At 48.4% G+C, this 22,936-nt stretch overlaps 1 protein-coding gene across 1 annotated transcript; it reads left to right on the plus strand.

The window, feature by feature from the left end:
* The first annotated feature begins 5,933 nt into the window (after window positions 1–5,933).
* LOC139363221 (putative uncharacterized protein FLJ46204) lies at window positions 5,934–6,510 on the plus strand. Its single transcript, XM_071096110.1, has 2 exons — window positions 5,934–6,228; window positions 6,374–6,510. The coding sequence occupies exons 1-2, from the start codon at window positions 5,934–5,936 to the stop codon at window positions 6,508–6,510; spliced, it is 432 nt and encodes a 143-aa protein (XP_070952211.1).
* Window positions 6,511–22,936: the final 16,426 nt, after the last annotated feature.

A 22,936-nucleotide genomic window follows, 5' to 3' on the forward strand; every position in this document is an offset into this window, starting at 1 on the left:
TTTGTATTATTTAAAAATATCTCTTCTTTCCCACAGTACTTTTTATTGCTGTGTTTCTCATGTCCTACTGATACCCTCTATTCTCCTCCCTCCCTCCCTTTCCTTCTCTTTCTCTTCCCGCTTCTTGCTCCCTCCCTCTTTCCATCCCCACCGGCCTCTGTTTCTGATCAGGAACATTCTACACGTTCCTTGCTGGGTTGGATCCATCTTTGAATGGGGAGGTTCTACTCTGGCCTGTCTTTTCCTAGGAATGTTTTCACTGCTGGATTCTTCATGACTGCCTTTTGTTTACCTGGGTCAGATTTGAATTGTCCTCTTAGATCAAGGTCGGTGGAGTGCATATTCATAATTTCTAATCTGTGTTTTTAAGCCAACTCTTGCTGGGAATTGTTGTAGCAGGCAGAAGCTACAGTTCCTGCAGAGTCCTTAAGCCTCTAGATTCCTTTGTCACAGGAGATATGCGCTAGAGGAACTCCTAGGTCTGCCGTTTGGACATCTGGGTCACATGGGGCCCCTGGCTCACACTGCTATTGGGTGGAGGAATCTCCTAGGTCTGCCGTTTGGACATCTGGGTCATGCGGGGCCCCGGGCTCACACTTCTATTGGGTAAGTTAGTGTTCAGCGTTCCTGCTCTGTTCACTGTGGTCAGCTTCTGCAAATGGACTCTCAGGCCATGCACCCACTGCCTGAGAAGGATCAGGACAACAGTATCTCAAGAAAGATTTACAGACTTAAGGCAGGCAGTTCAGCGATCAGACGTTGGAACGCCATTTCAAGGATGTAACACAGCATAGAAAACAAACAAACCCAGAGAAACAGGAAGGTGTAGTGAGTAAGGTCCTCTCTCTGTACCTAAGTTTTATATTTGGCATATTTCAACATTATTTTCTTTAGAGTGATAAAAACATGAATTAATCCTATCAAGATGATTTCAGACCAAGTGTGGTATTTTAAATTTGAGCTTTGGCCGTTAGAGATATTGACAGTAAATGCCAAAAAGTGAAGATGCTTCAATCCGGTGCTTTATTTAAACCAGGAGCCAAGCTTAGAGCTCACAGCAGTTTCGACCAGCACATCATGACAGTGCAAATGACACCAGGCTATTTCGGGTCCCTAAATCAATTCCCTGGATGGTGCAGATGGCACACTGTTATTACAGACTGCCGCACAACAGGGGGAAGGTCCTGGCACTCTCATTCAGTTCAGAGTGTGCATGTGGATGAGAGAGAGAGGAACTCTCAGAGGCTGGGAGCAAATTCTGACTTAGAGCAGGTCAACATTTATCATCTAACAAGACCAGTGGAGAGGCGTGGGGAGGGGGTCAGTAGGAATGCAGAGAACCCAGGAGGCATCACACATCCATGAATGCTGAATAACTGAGATGGGTCTCAGTGAATTTAGGAAGTTTATTTTGCCACAGTTAAGGACGTGCACCTGTAACACAGTCTCAGGAGGTCCTGACCACATGTGCTCAGGGAGGTCCTAGCACAGCTTGGTTTTATACATTTTAGGGAGACGAGACATCAATCAATAAATGCAAGATGACCATTGGTTTGGTCCGGAAAGGTGGGACAACCGGAAGTAAAGGTGGGAAGACTGGAAGTGGGGAGGCGGCTTCCAGGTCACGGGTAGATAAGAGACAAATGGTTGCATTGTTTTGAGTTTCTGATTAACCTCTCCAGAGGAGGCAGTCAGATCTGCATTTATCTCAGGGAGCAGAGGGATGACTTTGTTTTGTCGTCGTCGTTGTTGTTTGAGACAGAGTCTTGCTCTGTCACCCAGGCTGGAGTGCAGGGGTGCGATCTCGGCTCACTGCAACCTCCGCCTCCTGGGTTCAAGCGATTCTCCTGCCTCAGCCTCCTGAGTAGCTGGGATTACAGGTGCCCACCACCACACCCGGCTAATTTTTTGCGTTTTTAGTAGAGATGGGGTTTCACCATGTTGTTCAGGCTGGTCTCAAACTCCTGACCTCAGGTGATTTGCCTGCATTGGGCTCCCAAAGTGCTGGGATTGCAGGTGCGAGCCACCGCGCCCAGCTGCAGAGGGATGACTTTGAAAAAAATGGGAGGCAGTTTTGCCCTAAGCAATTCTCAGCTTGGCTTTTCCCTTTAGCTTAGTGATTTGGTGTCTTGTCAGACATCTCTATTTCCTCTCTGCTAAACCAAATGTCACAAGAGTTCATTTAAACTCAGAACAAAATATCATCTTCAAAAACACAGAAAGTGATTTCTCATTTAAAGCTTCTTATTTCACTATGGACCCAGAAAGTCTGATATTAAGTGATCAATGAAAGTCAAGCTGCAAAACATTCTCAGTTGACGACAGCAGCAATGAAGTCCACAGATAACCCCAGTCAACTGCAACCCTGAAACTCTTGAGCCAAATGGCAGGCTAGTCATTCCACTTCTGGGGAGGAAACCCCCCTGCCTGATACTGACTTTTCCCATGTTCTGGCCTGTGGGGTCAGGAGGTGGGCCACGCACTAGTGCACATAGCCGGGAGGTGCTCAGCGTGAAGCTTTGTCTCCTCCCTCAGGGACAATGGGGACTGTGCCAGGTCTTGGGTGACCCCCTCGAAAAGCATGACCAGGGGAACCGTGCCTTCTTTCCTGTGCCCAATGCACAGAAGCTCAGAAGCCAGCACTGCCTTCCTTTGGTGATGTGGGGGATTCCCTGTTCTTAGATATTGAGGGAGCCCTGGACGGTTGCTCCTAGAAACTACTGGCTGGAGCCCGTGGGATTCTGCTTAGTCTTGCTGCCTCCCCTGGCCGCGGGGTGCTGAGTGGGCACTCGTGCTGGATCTGGCCCCAGCAGCAGGGTCTCCCTGGGACTGAGTGGAAGCTCTGAAGTAGAGATGTGGCCTTATTATCTGTAAAACTCTCAACACATGAGTTACAGGGCAAGGACTGTGTCCTCACTTTGCGTCACAATGACTCCATGCTGCCTCCACTAAGAGCTGAGCTGTAGGCTGCCCCTGGCTCCCAGGTGAGGATGGTAGCATCCCCAGAGGAAGACCAGGCACCCCCTCTGATTCTGAGGCTGTTGGGGGTCTTTAAGGCTAAGGCTGTCCCTACAAAACGAGGGTTTCTGAGGGACCACTGGGCTAGTGCTGAATGGTTTTGGGAGATTCGCTCCACCATTCTGGATTCTGGTTAAGAGGAAGTCTCACCATCAGAGCCTGGATGAAGGGGAAAGGAAGCTTTCAAAGAAACACAAGCGAGAGGCAGGATGATTGAATGGGGGGTAAATACCCATCGTGGCAGCTCAGCGCCCATTAACTGACCGGAGACCAGTCAGCTAGAAAGCCATGCAGAGCAGGAAAGAAAAAAGCAGTTTAACTTTTCTGTTCTTTTTTCTTCTTCTTTTTTCTTTCTCTCTTTTTTTTTTGTAAGATAGAGTCTCGTTCTGTCACCCAGGCTGGAGTGCAGTGGCACAGTTTCGGCTCACTGCAACCTCCGCCTCTCAGGTTCAAGTGATTCTCCTGCCTCAGCCTCCCAAGTAGCTGGGACTACAGGCGTGCACCACTACACCCAGCTAATTTTTGTATTTTTAGTAGAGACGGGGGTTTCACCATGTTGGCCAGGATGGTCTTGATCTGTTGACCTTGTGATCTGCCTACCTCGGCCTCCCAAAGTGCTGAGATTACAGGCATGAGCCACAGTGCCCGCCCTTAACTTTTCTTTTATAAGCCCCATTTGTCCTCATCTCATCCCTTCTAGGTAGCTAAATGACAAATATCTTCCAGCAAAAGGTGCAGGAATGTGCGAGCGAGAAGGTGCAGTGGGAGCTGACCGGCTTCTGGTTCTGACATCGTCCCGCTTTCCTGGTGCCCTGCAAGGAGGCCCATTGCTCCCCTGTGATGGCACTCATTCTGGATGACAGTCATCAAGTCCAGACCCAGAGCTTCTGTTCTGATTGCAGGGTGCCTTCATTAACAGGGTCACATGGTTGGAGAATCCAAGCACCAACACGTGAAATGCGTTTAAGTTAATGAACTTCACCATAGCTGTGAGCAGTGTGAGCAGTGCCTCCAGGAGGATCCCCATGAAGCATCATCACCCATGCTCCACCCACAAATGACCTGGGGCAGGTGTAACCTGAAGGATCGTCACCCACACTCCATCCACAGATAACCTGGGGCAGGTGTAACCTGAAGGATCGTCACCCACACTCCACTCACAGATGACCCGGGGCAGGTGTAACCTGAAGGATCGTCACCCACACTCCACCCACAGATGACCCGGGGCAGGTGTAATCTGAAGGATCATCACCCACTCTCCACCCACAGATGGTCTAGGGCAGGTGTAACCTGAAGGATCATCACCCACACTCCATCCACTGATGATCCGGGGCAGGTGTAACCTGAAGGGTCATCACCCACACTCCATCCACAGATGATCTGGGGCAGATGAACATGCTGCATGGCACCCTGGCCATGGGCACCATCCAGCCCTCTCTGTGGGAGAGAAGAGTGTTTTCCTGCAGCCAAATTCCAGGCACAAACCTGGTGATTCCAGTGAGTAGGGCTGCTAGAGCCAGGGGTCCTACTCTCTTTTGACAGCAGTGTGTCTCCAACGAAGATGCTTACCTGCTGCCATATCAAGAAAGGGGAGACCAGTGCCAGTCATTGCGCACACTGTAGGTGACCAACAGCTCAGATGTGCTGTCAACCCACGAAGACCCTCCCACTCAGATGCAAAGACACTTGTATTTGCACAGACACGGGGGGAAGAGACACAGGAGGGAGAGCAGGGTGGAGGTTGTGGCTTGGCACCTGCACACCCATGGAGAAGGAGTGGACTCCGGAGGCACAGTTTTGAAAACATGGTCGGTCTCTTTCTTTAGGAAACTCACAAGCCCTGCACAGGTGACTCCTGAGTCTCCACACACACACTGACAGCCATTCGGGGTGTGAGGTTCCGTATAGAAAACGACCACCACCAACACCTGCAGCAAGGGGCCCGTTGACACAGATCACAGGTGAAGGGAGGCGCAGCCCAGGGCCTTCCACTGTGCAGGAAACAACCGTGTTATTCCGAGCTTTCCTTCCAGATTCCTGATTCCTGTTTCTGAAAATCTTCCTGATTTCTTCGAGTGCTAAAAAGCACTTACCTCATGCCTCCATCTGTTCCTTTTTCCTGGCTCCTCTTTTTGGATCACATGGCCGCTCTCCCAGAAGTGTTTGACTTCTCATCAGTGAAAGTTCAGGAAGTCTGTTGGTGGCCCCCAAAATGTCTGCCTTTCACCTTCCAAGTAAATTCTGCAGCCAGGGAGGGTAGGACCCTGAAGAAAGAAGGGCAGCTCTCCCGGTGCGGGCAACTTGGCCCCTAGAAGAGCCTGGATCCAAGTTAATTCTGCAGCACCTGGGGGTATCTCTCACTGTTGAGGAGATAAATCTGCTTCACACTTAATCACAAAATCCAGATCTCACACCGCTATAAAAAGAAGTGATTTCAATAAAAACCCAGCAAATTGGAGCAAAATGCCAACAACGAGGCAGGACATCTGCTGCCATTTGATCTTCCCTGGGCAGCCAGCAAGCAGCAGGGGCAGAATGGAGGCCACAGTCACACTGCGTCCTCCAGTGGGGGACAAAGGACAAGATGGATGTACACATGCACGCACACAATCACACAAACATACACACATGCACACACGTAAATGTCTATACACACGCATGCACACACACTCATGCTTACACATATACACACTAATATACACACACAAACGTATACACACCCACTCACACACATGCACACGCATCCTCATACACATGATCACACATACGCTCATGCAACACACACAAATACACACAAATGTATACACACAGAAATATATACATGCACACACACTCACAAATATATACACATGAAAACACACAAATGTACACACACATGCACACACACCCACATACACATGCTCACACATGTGCTCATGCAATCACATACAAATATATCCCAAAATGTATACACACATGTATACACACATGCACACGAATATACACACAAATACACACAAAAGTGCACACACAAATATATATACATGCACACACAAACATACACACAAGCACACACACCCTCATACACACTTTCACACATATGCTCATGCAATCACACAAATACACGTACACAAATGTATACACACACTGACAAAATACACACATGCACACACAAGTGTATATTCACATGCATACACAAATACACAAATGCAAACACAACTGTATACACACGCACACACACATGCTCACACATATGCTTAGAATTATACCAAATACAAATGCATACACACATGTGCCCACACAGATTTTAACGCTGCTCACACATATGCTTAGAATTATACCAAATACAAATGCATACACACATGTGCCCACACAGATTTTAACGCACATGTGCACAAACATGTACACATATGCACACACAAATGTATATACACATGTGCACACACATTTGCACACATAAATACACATGCACACACAAAACATATACACATATGTATACACAAATACACATAAATGCATACACATATGTGCATGCACAAATGTATTCATCTATGTACACCTACAAAATACACATATGTGCAAACAAATATACACACAACTGTATGTACATATGTGCACACAAACACACCCATGCACACACAAATGCATCCACACACATGCACACACAAACATACGTGCACACACATGCTCACCCAAATGCATACACACATACACACAAATATAAACATGCACACACAAATGCATACACACGTGCACACACATAAATATAAACATTCACACAAATGCATGCACATACACACAAATATAAACATGCACACTTACAACTATACACACACGTGAACACACAAATGTATATACACATGTGTACATACACAAACGCATGCACACATGCACACAAATACACACATAAATATAAACATTAGCACACACAAATGTATACACTTGAACTTACACAAATATAAACACACATGCACACACAAATGTATACATACATGTGCACACACATGCTTATGTACTCTTATGCTCACACACACACATACTCAGTCTACACACATCCTCACACACACACACACACCCTCATGCACACCCACACACACAGTCACATGTACACATGCCTAGATACACACGTGTATACCCACCTGCACACACACACAGACACGCTCAGATATAACCACTTATTTATTTGTCAGATCAGTGAGTAAAATTTTTCCTGCTGTTGAAAATCAACGAAGTGAAGCGATGTGGGAAAGTTCCTTTTCCTGAGTCACGTTTAGCAGTTCTGTGCCCAGGGTGGTGAGGTGCAGGGGGGCAGGAAGCAGATGCGCCGGGTACCATCACAACCGGATGCCAGAAGGCTGGTCCTCCCAGCACCCTGTGCAGGGCAGAGGCTGAGAAAGGTGACCCCCACTCGCGGGTCCTTTCTCCCCTCACCTGCCCCAACTGACACTGTCAAAACCTTCCTGGAGCCCTCCCTGAGCCCTGGGGCATGGGGTGGCCATGGGGGTCATGTGTATGGGCTCACCCCAGTCCTGGCCTTTGGGGAAGAGCCATCCAAGACGTGGCCACTGCCACCCCAAAGGCAAGATTCCTCTGGGAGGCTCAAGTAGCTGTGGTGACTGCCAGAGCTCCTCACTCGCTCTCAAGGTTACCCCAGAGGATGGAGCCTCTGTCGTTAACTATGTTAACTTCCTTTTCGGAGGAAAGGGAGGCGCTCCTGCTGTCTCCACTTCTTACTGAGTTCCCATTGAGGAGGAAGCCAGGAAAAAATAGAACTCAGAGAGCAACCTCAAGATGCAATTTTCCCTGTAAGGTCAAAAGCGTGCCTGGAAAGTGTGCCCCTCAGGAAGACATTTCAGTGACAGAAAAAGCCAGAAAAATGAAGCCTGCAGAATTCTTGAACTTCCCATATGTGCTAGATGCACCCTAGGAAGTGAGGAAAACAGGAAGATTCAGGAAGCATGAAGCTTAAAACACAAGATACCATTTTAGACACAAGATACAGAGCATTAAAAAAAGTTAAATAGTGAAAGAGACCATTTCTTAAAACCACAATGCAAGCACTGCTGTGTGCGGGCAGTTTATGGCTAACTGAGAAGTCACCACAGAGAGGAGGAGGCCATGCGGGGGAGCTGGGAGCAGGTGTGCTCAGACGATCCCTCCCCTGGCAGGTAAGTGTCCTTCCTCTGTCTTCTGGGAAACCACACCTGGACTGAGCTTCAGAGGTTAGGTTTCGGCAGGGCCAAAAAAACAAAACAAACAAACAAAAAAACCCCACAAAACAAAAAAACAAAACAGAAGAGCAGGAAAACATTCCAGGCAGGTAGAACCAGATTGTGGTGGTTTCTGTGGGGTGTATTTGAGGTGTGGCTGAGGCAAACTCCCTGGGGACCCTCCTCCAGGCTCCATGCTCACTGCCTTTGCCCGTTATCTGGCAAGCACCCCAGGGTGGAGCAGGCAGAGGCAGTGGCAAGGCCTGAGGTTGAACAAACACCGCAGTGAGTCTGGACTCTGCTGCAATCAGGCCAGGGTTGGGTAAATGCTGTTGATATGGTTTGACTCTGTATCCCCACCCAAATCTCATGTTGAATTGTAATCCCCAGCATTGGAGGAGAGACTTGCGGGGAGGTGATTGGATCATGGGGGCAGATTTCCCCCTTGCCGTTCTTGTGATAGTGAGAGAGTTCTCATGAGATCTGGTTATTTGAAAGTGTTTAGCACCTCCTCCTTCGCTGCCTCTCTTCTTCCTGCTTCACCACGTGAAGATGTGCCTGCTTCCCCTTTGCCTTCCACCATGATTGTAAGTTTCCTGAGATCTCCCCAGTCATGCATCCCATACAGCCTGCAGAACCATGAGCTAATCAAACCTTTTTTCTATATAAATTACCCAGTCTCGGGTATTTCTTTATAGCAATGCAAGAATGGATTAATACGGATGTGTCTTTTCTTTTTAAAATTTGCAAAGTACTATGTTTCAGGTGTTTCTGCCTTTCCTAGATGGAGTTGACTCCCATCACAGCCCTCCTGGACATGAACTCCCGAGTGCCAGAAACAAGATTCATTTGAAGATACAAGCGTGAAGGCTGCTGACCACATTCCAGCAGCAGTGTGGATGTTCAACACTGAAGGGAGAGGACTCGGGCTTGGATCTGCAGCTAGCATTGTATCAACACAGGGTCCCGAACTATGTGTCGTGCCTTAGCTGCCATGAAAATTGATTTTTTTTTTTTCAGAAAGAAATGTGCCAATGGTGGGACTTAGGCTGGTAAAAACCGCATGGAATGGGGTGCTCATGGGACCTGCCCCTTGGAACTCCAGACCCCCAGGCATCAGGGCTGGTTTTCCTAAGTCCTTATTTTCTCCCATGTTTGACTGGGCGCTGGTCCAACTTCTCCCTTTAGCGGACTCTCAGTTGTCAATTGTGAATTCTTCCAACGGCACACAAGAGTGGGGACAATGTTTCTATCTGCAAATCAAGCAAGCCAGCTTGGGCGAACATCTTTCCAAGGCAGAGATGAAGAATGTGTACTCTGGGATGCTCCATTTCGGGACAAGCGTCTAGTGGGGCCATTCCTACTTTTTCCATATTTAGAAGCATCCCATGGAGCTCCCACTGACAGGAGCCAGTCATTTGCACACTGAATTGAGGCTCAGAAGGAGGATTTGTCACAGAGTTGTTCTGCAGAGGCTAGGAGTCAGGGCTGAGGGCCAGCGGGTGCCTCTGCACCCCATCCCTCCATCCCCCATGGTATGCCGGGAGTTCTCTTCTCTGTCCCTCATGTGTGATGGGGGACAAACATCTCCTCCCCAGTGACAATAACGACAGGCTTCTGTCCAGAGGCAGGAGGGGGGCCAGTATCATGCACAGAAGAAACTTTCACAGCAAAGTTGTCTGAGACAGGGAAACCCACACGCAGACGGCTGGGGGACCTTGACCTCTTAAGCAAACAGGAAACAAAGTGCTCTTGTTCTCAGGCCGGAATGAAGAGGCTGTGCGAACACATCCCAATTGTACATCTGATGCTGACTCACACAGATCATTTCCATTTTTAGATTTCAGCTAAAGAATGCAGGAATCCTTTGGACTTGGTCCTTTATCAGCGGAATGGACAGAGGTGAGCAGGCACGGCCAGCGTGGCACGCCCCTAAAATCATCCTGGCAATTCCTCGAGAAAAATTCCCAGGGATGTTGAGTTTGTTGTCAGTCACAAGTACTTCCGTGAAGGATCACTAAGAGTTGCGTTCATCAAACCCGTATTTTCCAAGTATCTAATATGACCAAGTTATGAAAGACTTTCTTTGTTCCAAACAAATTTTGAGGAACTGGACAAACTTTGACTCAATTTGTTATTGCATTAGAATGCAACATTATGTGCTGGGTGCAGTGGCTCATGCCTGTGATTGCAGCACTTTGGGAGGCCAAGGTGGATGGACTGCTTAGTCCCAGCTACTTTGGAGGCTGAGGTGGGAGGATTACTTGAGCCCAGGAGGTCAAGGCGGCAGTGAGCTGAGATTGTGCCACTGCACTCCAGCCTGGGCAAGAGGTGAGACCCTGTCTCAAAAACAAAACAAAACAAAACAAAAAACAAAAACAAAAACAAAAAAAATCAGAATGTGACATGACACCTCATAATTTGATTGTGGATAATTTCCTTATCTCAAAACAAAGTGATGTCAGGAAAATTGCTAAGCTTATTTCTCTTTGATCTGTGGCACTGACTGGATGGTAGAAGCAGAATGCCACCCTCCATTTAGCTGCTGACGACGACCCACATCTCCATGCCTTCCCAGCAGCTCTGGGTGTGGTCTCTGTTGGGAATGCCTAGTGAGACTGGACCGAGGACGGCTGCAAGACCCAGTGTCTGTGCTCAGTGTCACCTCCTCCCAGGCTCCTGGGAAGCACCTGGTAAGAAAGTCCTCCTGGCCATCAGCACCAGGGGTCAGGAAGACGGTGGCCGGGCTCCCAGCCACAGTGTGGCTCTGTGTATCTCATGCTGTCTGTTGTTGAGTTAGTTCACAAAACACAGGCACCCTGAGCACAGTTGTACCTTCTAAACTTCTGGCTGACTCTTTCCTTTGGCAACTGAATAATTGGACCTGAGCCCCTATCTTTGCATGTGGGAAATCCAGTATCCTCCCAGATATTTCTGAGGATGTCCATGTTTTGGAGGTGATGGTGAAGGAGGGGTAAGAGGAGACTCATGTTTTTCCAGAGGCTTCCTGCCTCAAACTCCAGAATCCATGAATTTCTGCATCCCTGGTTCTTGGGGCCCTGCTGTCTTCACCTTTACGGTTCACTCTGTGTCACTGGTGGGCTTTGCTCTGCTTCGTCCTTCCCCAAAAGCATCTCTTGACAAAGCCATCATGAGCAAGACCCTCAGAGAAGATATGAAGATGAGAGGCTGTGAAGCTGGTGTGAAGACACTGGTGTGAAGATGAGAGGCCGGTGTGAAGATGAGAGGCTGTTGTGAAGACGAGAAGCTGGTGTGAAGACACTGGTGTGAAGATGAGAGGCTGGTGTGAAGAGGTTGGTGTGAACACCAGAGGCTGCTGTGAAGCGACTATACAGCATTGGGCAGGACATAATGGGAACTTGTTGCCTTCATGTTCCTTTAACCCCACATTTTGGATTTCTGCCACAAGGATCACTGTGGTCTTCCTCCCTGGGGCTCACTCCACCCACTCCACACCTCCCACCTCCCCTGTCCCCTCTTGGGGGACTTCCTGAGTCCTCGACAGAGCAGCTTCACTGTCTTCTCTCCACACTTCCTGGGCTGACCTGCCCATTTTTTTTCCATGACCCAGAATTCCTTCCCAAGTAAGTCGTCATATTCCTCGAGCCCCTTCAGTAGAAGCAAGGAGATGGGCAGGTGTTGAACTGCAGCTTTTCTCCAGACCCTTCCCTAATCCCGAGGTTCCCCCAACTATTTAGTCTAGAACAAGCCCAGGAACAGTGATTTTTTTTTTTAATCTGCCATTTTTGTTATTCAAGCTGTTTTAGTCAGTTCAGGCTGCTGTAACAAAAATACAATGGACTGGGTGGTTTTAACAACAGAAATGGATTTCTCACAGTTCTTGTGAGGCTGGGACGCTGGAAGCCCCAGATTCAAGTGCCAGGCAATTCCATGGTTGGGGCTTCAGCTTGGTGTGTGGATGGCCCCTTCTGCTGTGTCCTTACATGGCTGAAAGATGGGTCATCTCTGTTCTTATCAGGGCACTAATCCCATTCACAAGGCCCCCCATGACCTAATCACCTCCCAAAGGCCCCACTTCCTAACACCAGCACCTTGGAAAATAGGGCTTCAATATACAAGTGTTGGGGGACTCAAACATTCCATCCATAGCACCCGCTCATGTGCTGTGATGTTCAGCGAGCAGGCTGAGTTCCAGGGCTGGTCAGTGCCAGGTGCTCCTTCTCCCACCTGACAGCAGGGGCCAGGTTGCTCCTCAGGCCCACTGGGCAACTGCCCCTTTCCTTCCAATGGGGCCTGAGCTGGCTACCAAGCTTGGCAGCTAATGGGTGGGCCCATCAGCTTTCACTCTCCTAAGCTGCTTTATCAAACTAGGAGTTTACTCCCCCAGCTCTAAGAAAACCATCCATTCACTACAAAGTTATTTACTGCTGCGGATGGGCTAGGAGTTAGAGGAAGAGAATGACTCAAGTCACAACACCTCCCGGACGAAGCTGGAAGGGATTAAAATATGCCCTCATTTCTCCCTTGCTGTGTGAAACATGTGGTTCTCCTAGAACATCAGCCCAACTGTCGTTGGATAACGGCGGTCCTTTTCATTCTGCATTAGCTTTGTCCAATTAGTCCAATTTCTGCATTAGCTTTATCCATTTGCCATTAGTCCAAATTGTTCAGTGTGGGTCCCTGCCTACGAATCCTGATTCCTTGAGGTTGCCTTTTGTGCTTCTGTCTGGAGACTGTCTGTTTCTATTATAGCCACCGTCTCAGAACACATGGTTGTAGGCCTCAGTATTCGCCTTACACACAGCCCCGTGGGAGACAAACGGTGTCTGTGTCCCTCAGAAGGCCCTGACTTTCGGGGCACACTGCGGTCTGACTTTGGCACTCTGCTAGACACATCCGAAACGCTGGTTCTCGTGCTGAAGTCTGTTATGGACATGCAGGATAAGGCAGGGAAACGGGACCGCCCCATACCCTTGGCTTCCTCCATTTGGAAAAGATAACCCTGCGACATCGTGGAGGAGAAGGGGCCCTGGCCTGTCTGCTACACCTGGACGTAACTCCCCTGATGAAGAAAGTGCCAGAGGCAGCAAAGCCGCCCTTACAGGGTATTTTGTGCTCCCCCAACAGAGGAAGAGGTGCTTAGGGCCGCCAGGGATAATGTCTGGTTGTGAAGAGCCGCCAGGACCTGGAGCTGCACGGTTGCTCAGTGTGCATTTTACTTGGTCTGGCCCCATGAGGGAGAGTGCTTGCATCCGAACCTTCAGTGCCTGGATAGATACTGAGCTGAGCGAACGGTATGCTGGAAAATGAGGTGTGCAAACGACAAAGTGCTCAACTTATACTCTGGGCAAAATTCTCACAAAGGGCTTTCTAATCCTCACTTAACGGAAGAGTGGAATGATTTCCAGCAGTTGTGGCTTGCTTCACCGGGTCTGCTCAGGTCAGCGGGGTGAACCTACAGCCAGCATGGGTGGTAATTACTGTTGGAATACTTGGCCAGTCTGCAGACCTCAGACCACAAAAACCCTCCGTCCTCGAGAGCAGTCTCTTCTTCATGCCTCTCAAGGGGAAGATAATTAAAGACTGTGGTAACCGGTTAATTTATAGGAAAATAATGTTGTAGCACACTCAAGGATCTCTACTTTTTCTGTTGCTAAATTTAATATACATCCATTTCTGTTGATTATCAGAGGGGTCTAGGGTGCCCGGCCAAGGGTTGCGAAACCAGTCATTATCCCTCAGGCACCTTCCTGCTTCATTTCAGAACATTCAATCATTCATTCAAAACAACTCAAAGCATCTGCATTCACAGAGCAGCCCTAACAGATGAGTTTTTCTTCATCTTCCAAGGTAATGATACAAAAAAGTGTCAGCCATGGGGTTTTCAGTGGGAAACGGGAAACTCAAGGCCTGGTGCATTCAGTGGAAAAATTCCTCAAGCTCGTGACCTGCATAAATCTCCAAATCCTTTTCAACACCATGCTCTTTAGTGTTCGGCACGAGGGTGCCGGCAGAGGAGGTGAATCCCTGCATTTTCTGTTCTTTTTTTCTTCCAACTGGTGTGGATCCCAGGCCATTTCAGGGCCCTGCAGGGTTTGAAACCCTCTGGGAATACTGACCCGGGACCCGGTTTTGCCCATGGGAAGTTGATGCCAGCGCAGTCCCCTGCCAGGGGCACTGTCTCCTCGGCCCCAGGATGCTGGACGGAGGGGACAACGTGCAGAGGCAGCTGCTGCTGGGCTGTGGACCTCCCGGAACGGGAGGAGCCAGGGAGGGGCTGGCCCAGCAGTGGGGGCTCCGATGCGCCTGCATTCATATGCTAAGGAGCCCTGGATTCGGCTTTAATTGGTGAGAGGAGAAAGTGGTGCAGCTGCCTGGGGCCGCGCTGTGGGAGCCTGAGCAGGAGGAGCTGTTTGAAAATAATCCCCGCGGGGACTCGCAGCACCACCTCGGGCTTCAGTCCCTGGAAAGAGGCCGAGGGCGGGGCGGGCGGCCGGATGCAGCGGGGAGCGATTGGCAGGGAAAGCGTGAGGTCACGGTGGCCACCGCACCGGCTCCAAACAGCCGGGGCCCAGGGCTGAGCCCTGATTTCCAAACCGGCCCCTGGATGAGCCTCAGTGTTTCACTCTGTGCAATGGAAATACCTACCTCACCCCATTGTTGGAATAAATGCAATAATGCATGGGGACATCTTAGTACAGACAAGGGGCAGGCGCTCAACGCCTGGTGGCTACCTGCGCTGCGTCCTGGACGTGTCCAGCGAAGCCCGTGTGGGGCTATGACGGGAATGAAGGAGCTGTCACGGCGCCTCACTGCTCCCCAGAGCCTTGCAGCCTCTCCCCAGCCCTGGCTTTGCCCCACCACGGCTCCCTTGGCTGCAGGAGGGAACCTCAAAGGCGGTTAGAATGCGCCGGGTAAATGTGCAGCTTTTCTTCCGGAGCCTCCACGAGAAAGAAATGGAGGGTCTTTTCCTGGGACTGCTTGTGGTGCAAGTCCCGCTTGGGTGCAGGGTGAGCGGCTTCCAAGGAATTCACTGTCTCTTTCTAGCCGGAGTGGGAGGTGACCTCAGGGGCCCCAGCTGGGGGCCTGGCTGGGAAATGCACAGAAAAAGACTTCGACAGGAGTAGCTATGGTTTGTGCTGTGCTCTGCACACGTCTGGCTGATAGAAATCTATGTCCATAAACAGGTAACATAATTTGGTTTATCGAACCCATAATAAGCAGATTTTCTGACTTGCATAAGAATTTCTCTGTAATCTTTGCCTTAAGGAAAAGTCCGCTGAATGCCATAGAAAAAGTTGCATTTGATGAGGTTTCAGGAAAGAAAAGGTAACAAACTATTCTAAGAGATGAGGATAGTGCCTGAGTGGGGCCCAGGACAGACAGGGGGTCCTCACCTCTCCCTCCCGGGGTTGGCTGCAGGGCTTTGCCTCAGTCTGTTTTATTTTTTGTTTGTTTGTTTGTTTTTTGCAGCATCTACACAGTTTAAATACTTGGAAAAATCCTCTTTGTGAGTGTACTAAGCCACAGCCTGCCAATGTGACAAATGCAATTTACAAATCCTAAGTTCCAGGTAGAGGAGAATGTGGTAGGTCCATGTCTTCATTTTCCCATACCTTTAGTCCGTCGTGACTCCGCTTAGCCAGCCCTGGCCATCCTTTTATCCTTCTAGGAACAGACTCTTACATGCAGTATTTTTACTGGTACGTAAAAAATTTAAGGCTGCACTAAGCAGGTGCCCAGGCCCCCGGAGTCAGAAGGGAGTGTATGGTACACACATGGTGACGATTTGAGAAGAGTCTGGCTTTAGGACCTTGCAGATGAAGGTAACAAACCCCCTGTTCTGGAGGCAGCACCTGTGCCCCCGCCCTGTCCCACAGGGATGCATCTGCAGCCACTCCGGGGCAGGGCTGATACCTCTTTGATGGTCCCTCCGGCAGCCTGCTCTTTGTCGCTCTTTGTTGCTCTTTGTTGCTCTTTGTCACAGTCCTGCTCAACAGCTGGTGCTTGCAGGAAGAAGCTCTCTGGCTGCAAGAAATCCAGGGTGTGGGTGGATGACAGAATAAATGGGAGGGACAAAGGGCGTCTACTTGGCAGCTCGGATTCCTGGGCAGGGTCAAGACCAGGCGAAATAGGTCCCAATGAGGAAAAGCTCCTGCCTTTTGTTCCAAACCAGCCTGGCTTGCCTGTGAAGGGGAAGACTTGACCAGGGCACTTTCCTGGGGCCACGGCCTGACTTTTGGAGAAGAGGCAGTGGTCTTTGTCTAAGATCATGTTACCTATAACCGTGGTTTAACTTTTTATTTAAATTTTTTTTTAGACAAAGGGTCTTGCTCTGTTGCCCAGGCTGGAATGCAGTGGCACAATCATAGTTCACGGTAACCTTGAACTCCTGGGCTCAAGCCATTCTCTTGCCTCGACCGCCCAAGTAGCTGGGACTACACGTGCCCTCCACCATGCCCCACCAATTTTTTCACACTTTTTTGTAGAGACAGGGTCTCGCCATGTTGCTCAGGCTGGTCATAAACTCCTGGCCTCGAGAGATCCTCCTGCCTTGGCTTCTCAAGGCGCTGGGATTACAGGCGTGAGCTGCCACACCCAGCCTACAACTGCATTGTATGTATCTCACTTTGTGTAGATATGGCCACAAAGTAGTAAAAAACTGGGTCTGTCATAAAGCTGTGATGGGGTGCTAACTCCACGCCATCGGGTCTATGTGCTGAAAGGATTTCAAATTGGAAGGGTGCTTATATATCCTCTGGTTGATAGAACCCCACCTATGCAGATGGGGTCCCCAGGTTTGATGCCATCCTAAACATCTTCACTCGGCAGTGGTGTTGGGAGGAGACTGCGGCCTCCGGTTTCCCGTCCAGCCTTTCCCAGCTGCTTCCTCTGCTTGTTTCTCGCTGAGATAAAGCCGATGAAAAATGAGGGCAAAGTTCACAGTCCTGCCGTTGCTGCCACAGCGGAAACAGTAAACACACACATTCACACAGGCAAAAAGCAGCAAACAGTGTTGGTGAGTGGCCGAAGTCCACACGATCATGCAGGTAGTGCATGCTGAGTCCTTTCTCTGCACCAAACACTGGCCGCAGCATGTTCCTGTCCTCAAAGGATGGGGCACAGACATGGCTAATCATGCCAGCAATTATTGACGGTCCTTATAAATGCTCTGAAGGAAGCCAAGGAGGACGATGGCAGAGGAGCTGACTCGGGTCTAGTGCAAAGTGCACCTTCAAATCACCTGGGAAGCTTTTTAACATCCCAGCTGCTAGTCGTGGACTCTCTTGGGGGTGAGCCCTGGGCACCAGTGTTTTTTTTTTAACTGCTGGTCACCAGATGGTTCCAATGTGAGAACCATTGCTGTGGAACCAAGTTTGAGAACCATTACTGTAGAGAACTGTTGTCGTTTAGAACCTTTACCTGTCCCGGTGAATGCTGTAACTCACTGCATTTTCTCGTTTGTAAGGTATCATCAGGTGTAAGACAGAGCCAGGACTTAATCATCACTTTCCAGGAAAAAAAAATACTGCCCATGTTGTATGTGAGATGCACCCTTTCTCCCCACAAACATGAAAATATGAAACAGTACATCCAAGATCAAGAAAATGCGATATTTGAATAAAGATTAATAATACATGCTTTTCAAATGTCTTAGAGGCAGAGTTAATACTTGAATAACAAATCAAACTTCAGCATGACCTGAAAAGCTGAGCTGACCCAACTCAGTGGAATCAAATGGTCAGGCAGTGGTGGAGGCCAAGCAGCAAAGTCACAGGGCACAGTGCACAGGCAGCAAGGTCTGGAGTCCTGGCCGACTGAGTCAGAATGATTTTGTGCTATAATGATGATACCTAATGTTTTCAGGGTGCATACCATGAACCAAGCACTTAATAAGTGCTGTATATGTATATATTTTACACATATATACACTTACATACTGTATATATAAACACACATGCACATCCACAAATATATGGAACTTGATATGGTTTGGCTGTGTCCCCACCCAAATCTTATCTTGAATTGTAGCTCCCATAATTCCCTTGTGCTGTGGGAGGGACCTGGTGGGAGGGAATTGAATCATGGAGGTGGGTCTTTCCTGTGCTGTTCTCATGACAGTTAATAAGCCTCACGAGATCTGATGGTTTTATAAGGAGGAGTTCCCCTACACAAGATATCTCTTTTTTGCTGGCCACCATGTAAGACATGCCTTTGTTCTTCCCTTGCCTTCCACCATGATTGTGAGGCCTCCCCAGCCATGTGGAGCTGGGAGTTCATTAAATCTCTTTTTCTTAATAAATTACCCAGTCTCGGGTATGTCTTTACCAGCAGCATGAAAACAGACTAATACATAACTATTTTAATTTTCCCCAAAGGCATAAACTCAGCTTGGAGAGTGAGCAGGTTGCTGAAGATTACACAGTATGCTTTGAATTCAGGCAGTCTGAGTCCACAGCCTGCTCTGCCATCATTACAAAGCACGGATGAATACAAAAGTGGCACTCAGCTTTCTTTAATGCCCTCTGTAGTGAGCCGCTGCCCTGAGAATGTCACAGGACCCAATACGTAAGGTTCCCAAGGAAACGTCCACAAGTGAATGTGTGCCATGTGTCGCCCACCCCCCGAAGCTCAGTACGGGCCATGCTTAGATCTCCTTTTACTTCACTAACCTCAAGTCCACCCCCAGGGGCTGCCCATGCTGATAAACATGCTGACACCACTTCTTGGATGACAGGGAGAGAGCATTGCTGATGTCTAGGTTGGAGAAGTTAGAGAAAGGGTATACAGGAAACCTCAGAAATGTTTCCAAATATTCCCAAAGTTACACACAACAGAAGGAACGCATCTTTTCCATGGTGGCCTCGTGGGCAGAGATAGCAAGAACCAAGGAGTAGAAATGGTAGGGAAATTTCACTTTCACACAAAAAGCAACTTTTCCACAATTGCAGTTGCCTTCAGATACATAACTAACTATGAGTGGCAGGAAAGCTCTCCAAAACCCCGAAATCTGCTAAATCCAGACACGGTCAAGCAAACACTTGCTGAGAAACCCAGGAATGTCTTAGGGGAATTCCAGGGAAGGAGGCCGACTGGGTCCTTTTCCAGCTTGTCTTCATCTCCGGAAGCTTTTTTTGGATCAAAGTTGTAAGCAGAATGAGGACAGGGACCATGGCAATGATAACATATGCATCCCTATCTACCCAGAGCTCAAGAAACCACCCTTAAGTGAGCAAATAAATGGAAAACACCCTTTCTATAGACAGGATAGTGCAGGGCAAGGACATAGCTGCTGGATCCAGGCTGCCCTAGACTTGAATTTATCTCCGCCAACCACCAGATCTGAGGCCTTGGTCCAGCTCCCACACCTTCTGTCCTTTTTTCCTCCTATACAATGGGTCCAATGATACTACCCACCTTATCGGGGTTAAGTGAAATGTTCTTTTTTTTTTTGAGACAGAGTCTCGCTCTGTCACCCAAGCTGGAGTGCAGTGGTGCAATCTCAGCTCACTACAACCTCCACCTCCTGGGTTCAAGTGATTCTCCTGCCTTAGCCTCCTGAGTTGCTGGGACTACAGGCGTGTGCCAACACACCTGGCTAATTTTTTGTATTTTTAGTAGAGCCGGAGTTTCACTGTGTTAGCCAGGATGGTCTTGATCTCCCGACCTGGTGATCCACCTGCCTCAGCCTCCCAAAGTACTGTGTTTATAGGTGTGAGCCACCACACCCAGCCTAAATGAAATATTCTGAGTAAAGGCCTTAGGACAGAGCTGGGAGAAAAATGTAGTGTTCAGTGACTATTAGCCCTTCTTTTTTGTTTCATTTTCAAATGTCTTCTTCTTTGCCCATCTCCCCATAGACCTCAGACTGTGCCCTTCTGGAGAGCAAGTCTTCTGTGTTATGCACCTTCGTTTCTGCAGTCCCAATACCTGCAAGGTGTTTCATGGGAGTTTCCTGAATGCACACATGAGTAAATGAGGGACAGATGGATAAGAAGAGAGACTGCCCTGCTATGTTCCAACTCAGTTGGAATCTGTCTCTGGGATTCTTGGATTTTTTTTTCTCCTAAAAAGCCTGAAACAACTCTGATTTATCTAGTTTTATTGTTCATTTTGTTCTCCTACCCTGTAGTGTGGGCTAGAGGGACATTCACTGTAATGGGACTCCACCACCAGGGATCAAGGTCTTCAATACTGAAGGCTGTCATCGAAGCATGCCATCACACCTAGGGAACTGCTAGCCAGACTCTCCTATGAATGTAATGGTTAATTTTCAATAATTGGTTACTCACTGATTAAAGAGTCTTAATTAGGTTCCTCTCTGATTTACCTTGGATCCTGACCTCCCGAATAGGATAGTGTCAGGTACGTGTCACTGTTGAACAGCAACCGTGGAACAGTCTTCTGTTTAGATTCTAAGTGCTCTGAGCTCTTAGCCGGGGAAGTTGGTGATTCTGTTTAGTGGGACTGTTTTTCTTTGTTTCTCTTGAAGTAGAGATGCAATGTGAAAACTTTATTCATGCAAGAACGAGGCATGTCAAGGAAGAAAAACGTGAAATGTGGTGGGAGAACACTGGGTGTCCTTGCAGTTCCTCCCCATGTGATAACGATGGCAGTGCAGCTGTAGGTGGCAGTGCAGCTGTAGATGGTAGCATGACTGCAGATGGCAGCATGAACGTAGATGTTAGCACCACTGTAGATGGCAGTGTGGCTGTAAATGACAGTGCGACTGTAGGTGGTAGTGCAGCTATAGATGGCAGCATGGCTATAGGTGGTAGTGTGGCTGTAGATGGCCGTGCGACTGTAGGTGGTAGTGTGGCTGTAGATGGCAGTGCAACTGTAGATGGCAGTCTGAAGATGGCAGTGCAGCTGTAGATAGTAGTGCGACTGTAGATGGCAATGCAGCTGTAGAGTAGATGGTAGTGTGACTGTAGGTGGCAGTGTGGGTGTAAATGACAGTGTGGCAGTGTGACTGAAGATGGCAATGCAACTATAAATGGCAGTGTGACTGTAGATGGCAGTGCAGTTGTAGATGGTAGTATGACTGTAGATGGTAGTGTGACTGAAGATAGTAATGTGACTGAAGATGGTAGTATGACTGTAGGTGGTAGTGTGACTGTAGATGGTAGTATGACTGTAGATGGTAGTGTGACTGAAGATAGTAATGTGACTGAAGATGGTAGTATGACTGTAGATGGTAGTGTGACTGAAGATGGTAGTGTGACTGTAGATGGTAGTGTGACTGAAGATAGTAATGTGACTGAAGATGGTAGTATGACTGTAGATGGTAGTGTGACTGTAGAGGGTAGTGTGACTGTAGATGGTAGTGTGACTGAAGATAGTAATGTGACTGAAGATGGTAGTATGACTGTAGATGGTAGTGTGACTGAAGATGGTAGTGTGACTAAGGATGGTAGTGTGACTGAAGATGGTAGTATGACTATAGATGGTAGTGTGACTGAAGATGGTAGTGTGACTGAAGATGGTAATGTGACTGTAGATGGTAGTATGACTGTAGATGGTAGTGTGACTGTAGATGGTAGTGTGACTGAAGATAGTAATGTGACTGAAGATGGTAGTATGACTGTAGATGGTAGTGTGACTGAAGATGGTAGTGTGACTAAGGATGGTAGTGTGACTGCAGATGGTAGTGTGACTGAAGATGGTAGTATGACTATAGATGGTAGTGTGACTGTAGATGGTAGTATGACTGTAGATGGTAGTGTGACTGAAGATGGTAGTGTGACTATAGATGGTAGTGTGACTGAAGATGGTAGTGTGACTGTAGATGGTAGTGTGACTGAAGATGGTAGTGTGACTGTAGATGGTAGTGTGACTGAAGATGGTAGTGTGACTATAGTGCCTCAGGTCTGAGCACCTAACATTTCCACACTAAACAAGGAAGAGGGTTGGCTGCATGAGACTGCAGAATAGAAGTGGAATAGAAAGCTTTTATTTCATCTGGCCAGCCTGCCCTATATCCATGGGGTTACGTTAACATGAACTGGGACTTCCAAGCAGGCCCAATCGCCATAAACCTTAGCAGCTGGGTTTCCTACTGATTTGAACAGCAACTTGGATTTTGTCATTATTTAATTCAAAAGAATAGGAGTGAATTGGGTCGGTCACGTAGGTGTTCTACGTTCTGATGCAGCCTGTCCTGGTGAAACCATCAGTCTGTAACTCTCTCAACACAACTCTGAGATTCAGCGTTGATTGGGTCACTGGGACCAAGGGTCACTGATTCCTTTTGCAGCCTGTGATTTTTAGACAGAATGCCTGCTGTACTCTTAGCCTCCTTAAATGTTTAGTAAGATCTCTGTCTAATGCTCTCCTCGTACTAAACCTGGGTTTTCAGTTCCTTCCAGGTCTCTGTGGAAAACTGAAGATTCATGTGCGCTTTCAGAAAAGAGGTTCCAAGGAAAAGGGCAGCCATTTAGTTTTCACAAGTCTGGGCAATGAGCGATTTCGAGCTTCCGTCCTTGGCTGACATCATGAACACCAGTGCTGCTGGCCTCTATCACAAGAACAGTGGGACTTCGTGCTTAGCCTTCCTGGGGAAGGGCCTGTCCCTGGGTCATGTCCCCACTGACCACAGGAGGAAGAGATGGCGTGAGGATCCTGGGGGGTCTGGCTCTGCGTCCAGTCATCTCTGTGTGGATGCCTCCTGTCTCCCGGGTGATAACCAGTCACCCGAATGTGTCCTTGGCATCATTCCTGGCTTCTCCTGCTGCTTGATAACCCCT

This window comes from Macaca nemestrina, chromosome 5, assembly GCF_043159975.1.
Source record: "Macaca nemestrina isolate mMacNem1 chromosome 5, mMacNem.hap1, whole genome shotgun sequence".
Lineage (NCBI taxonomy): Eukaryota > Metazoa > Chordata > Mammalia > Primates > Cercopithecidae > Macaca > Macaca nemestrina.

Bases quoted from the DNA above. Each gene is read 5' to 3' on its own strand.
- LOC139363221 (XM_071096110.1), top strand. From the start codon at position 5,934: ATGCAATCACATACAAATATATCCCAAAATGTATACACACATGTATAC. The intron at 6,229-6,373 runs GCACACACACAT...GTGCCCACACAG, and splicing joins AAACACAACTGTATACACAC to ATTTTAACGCACATGTGCAC.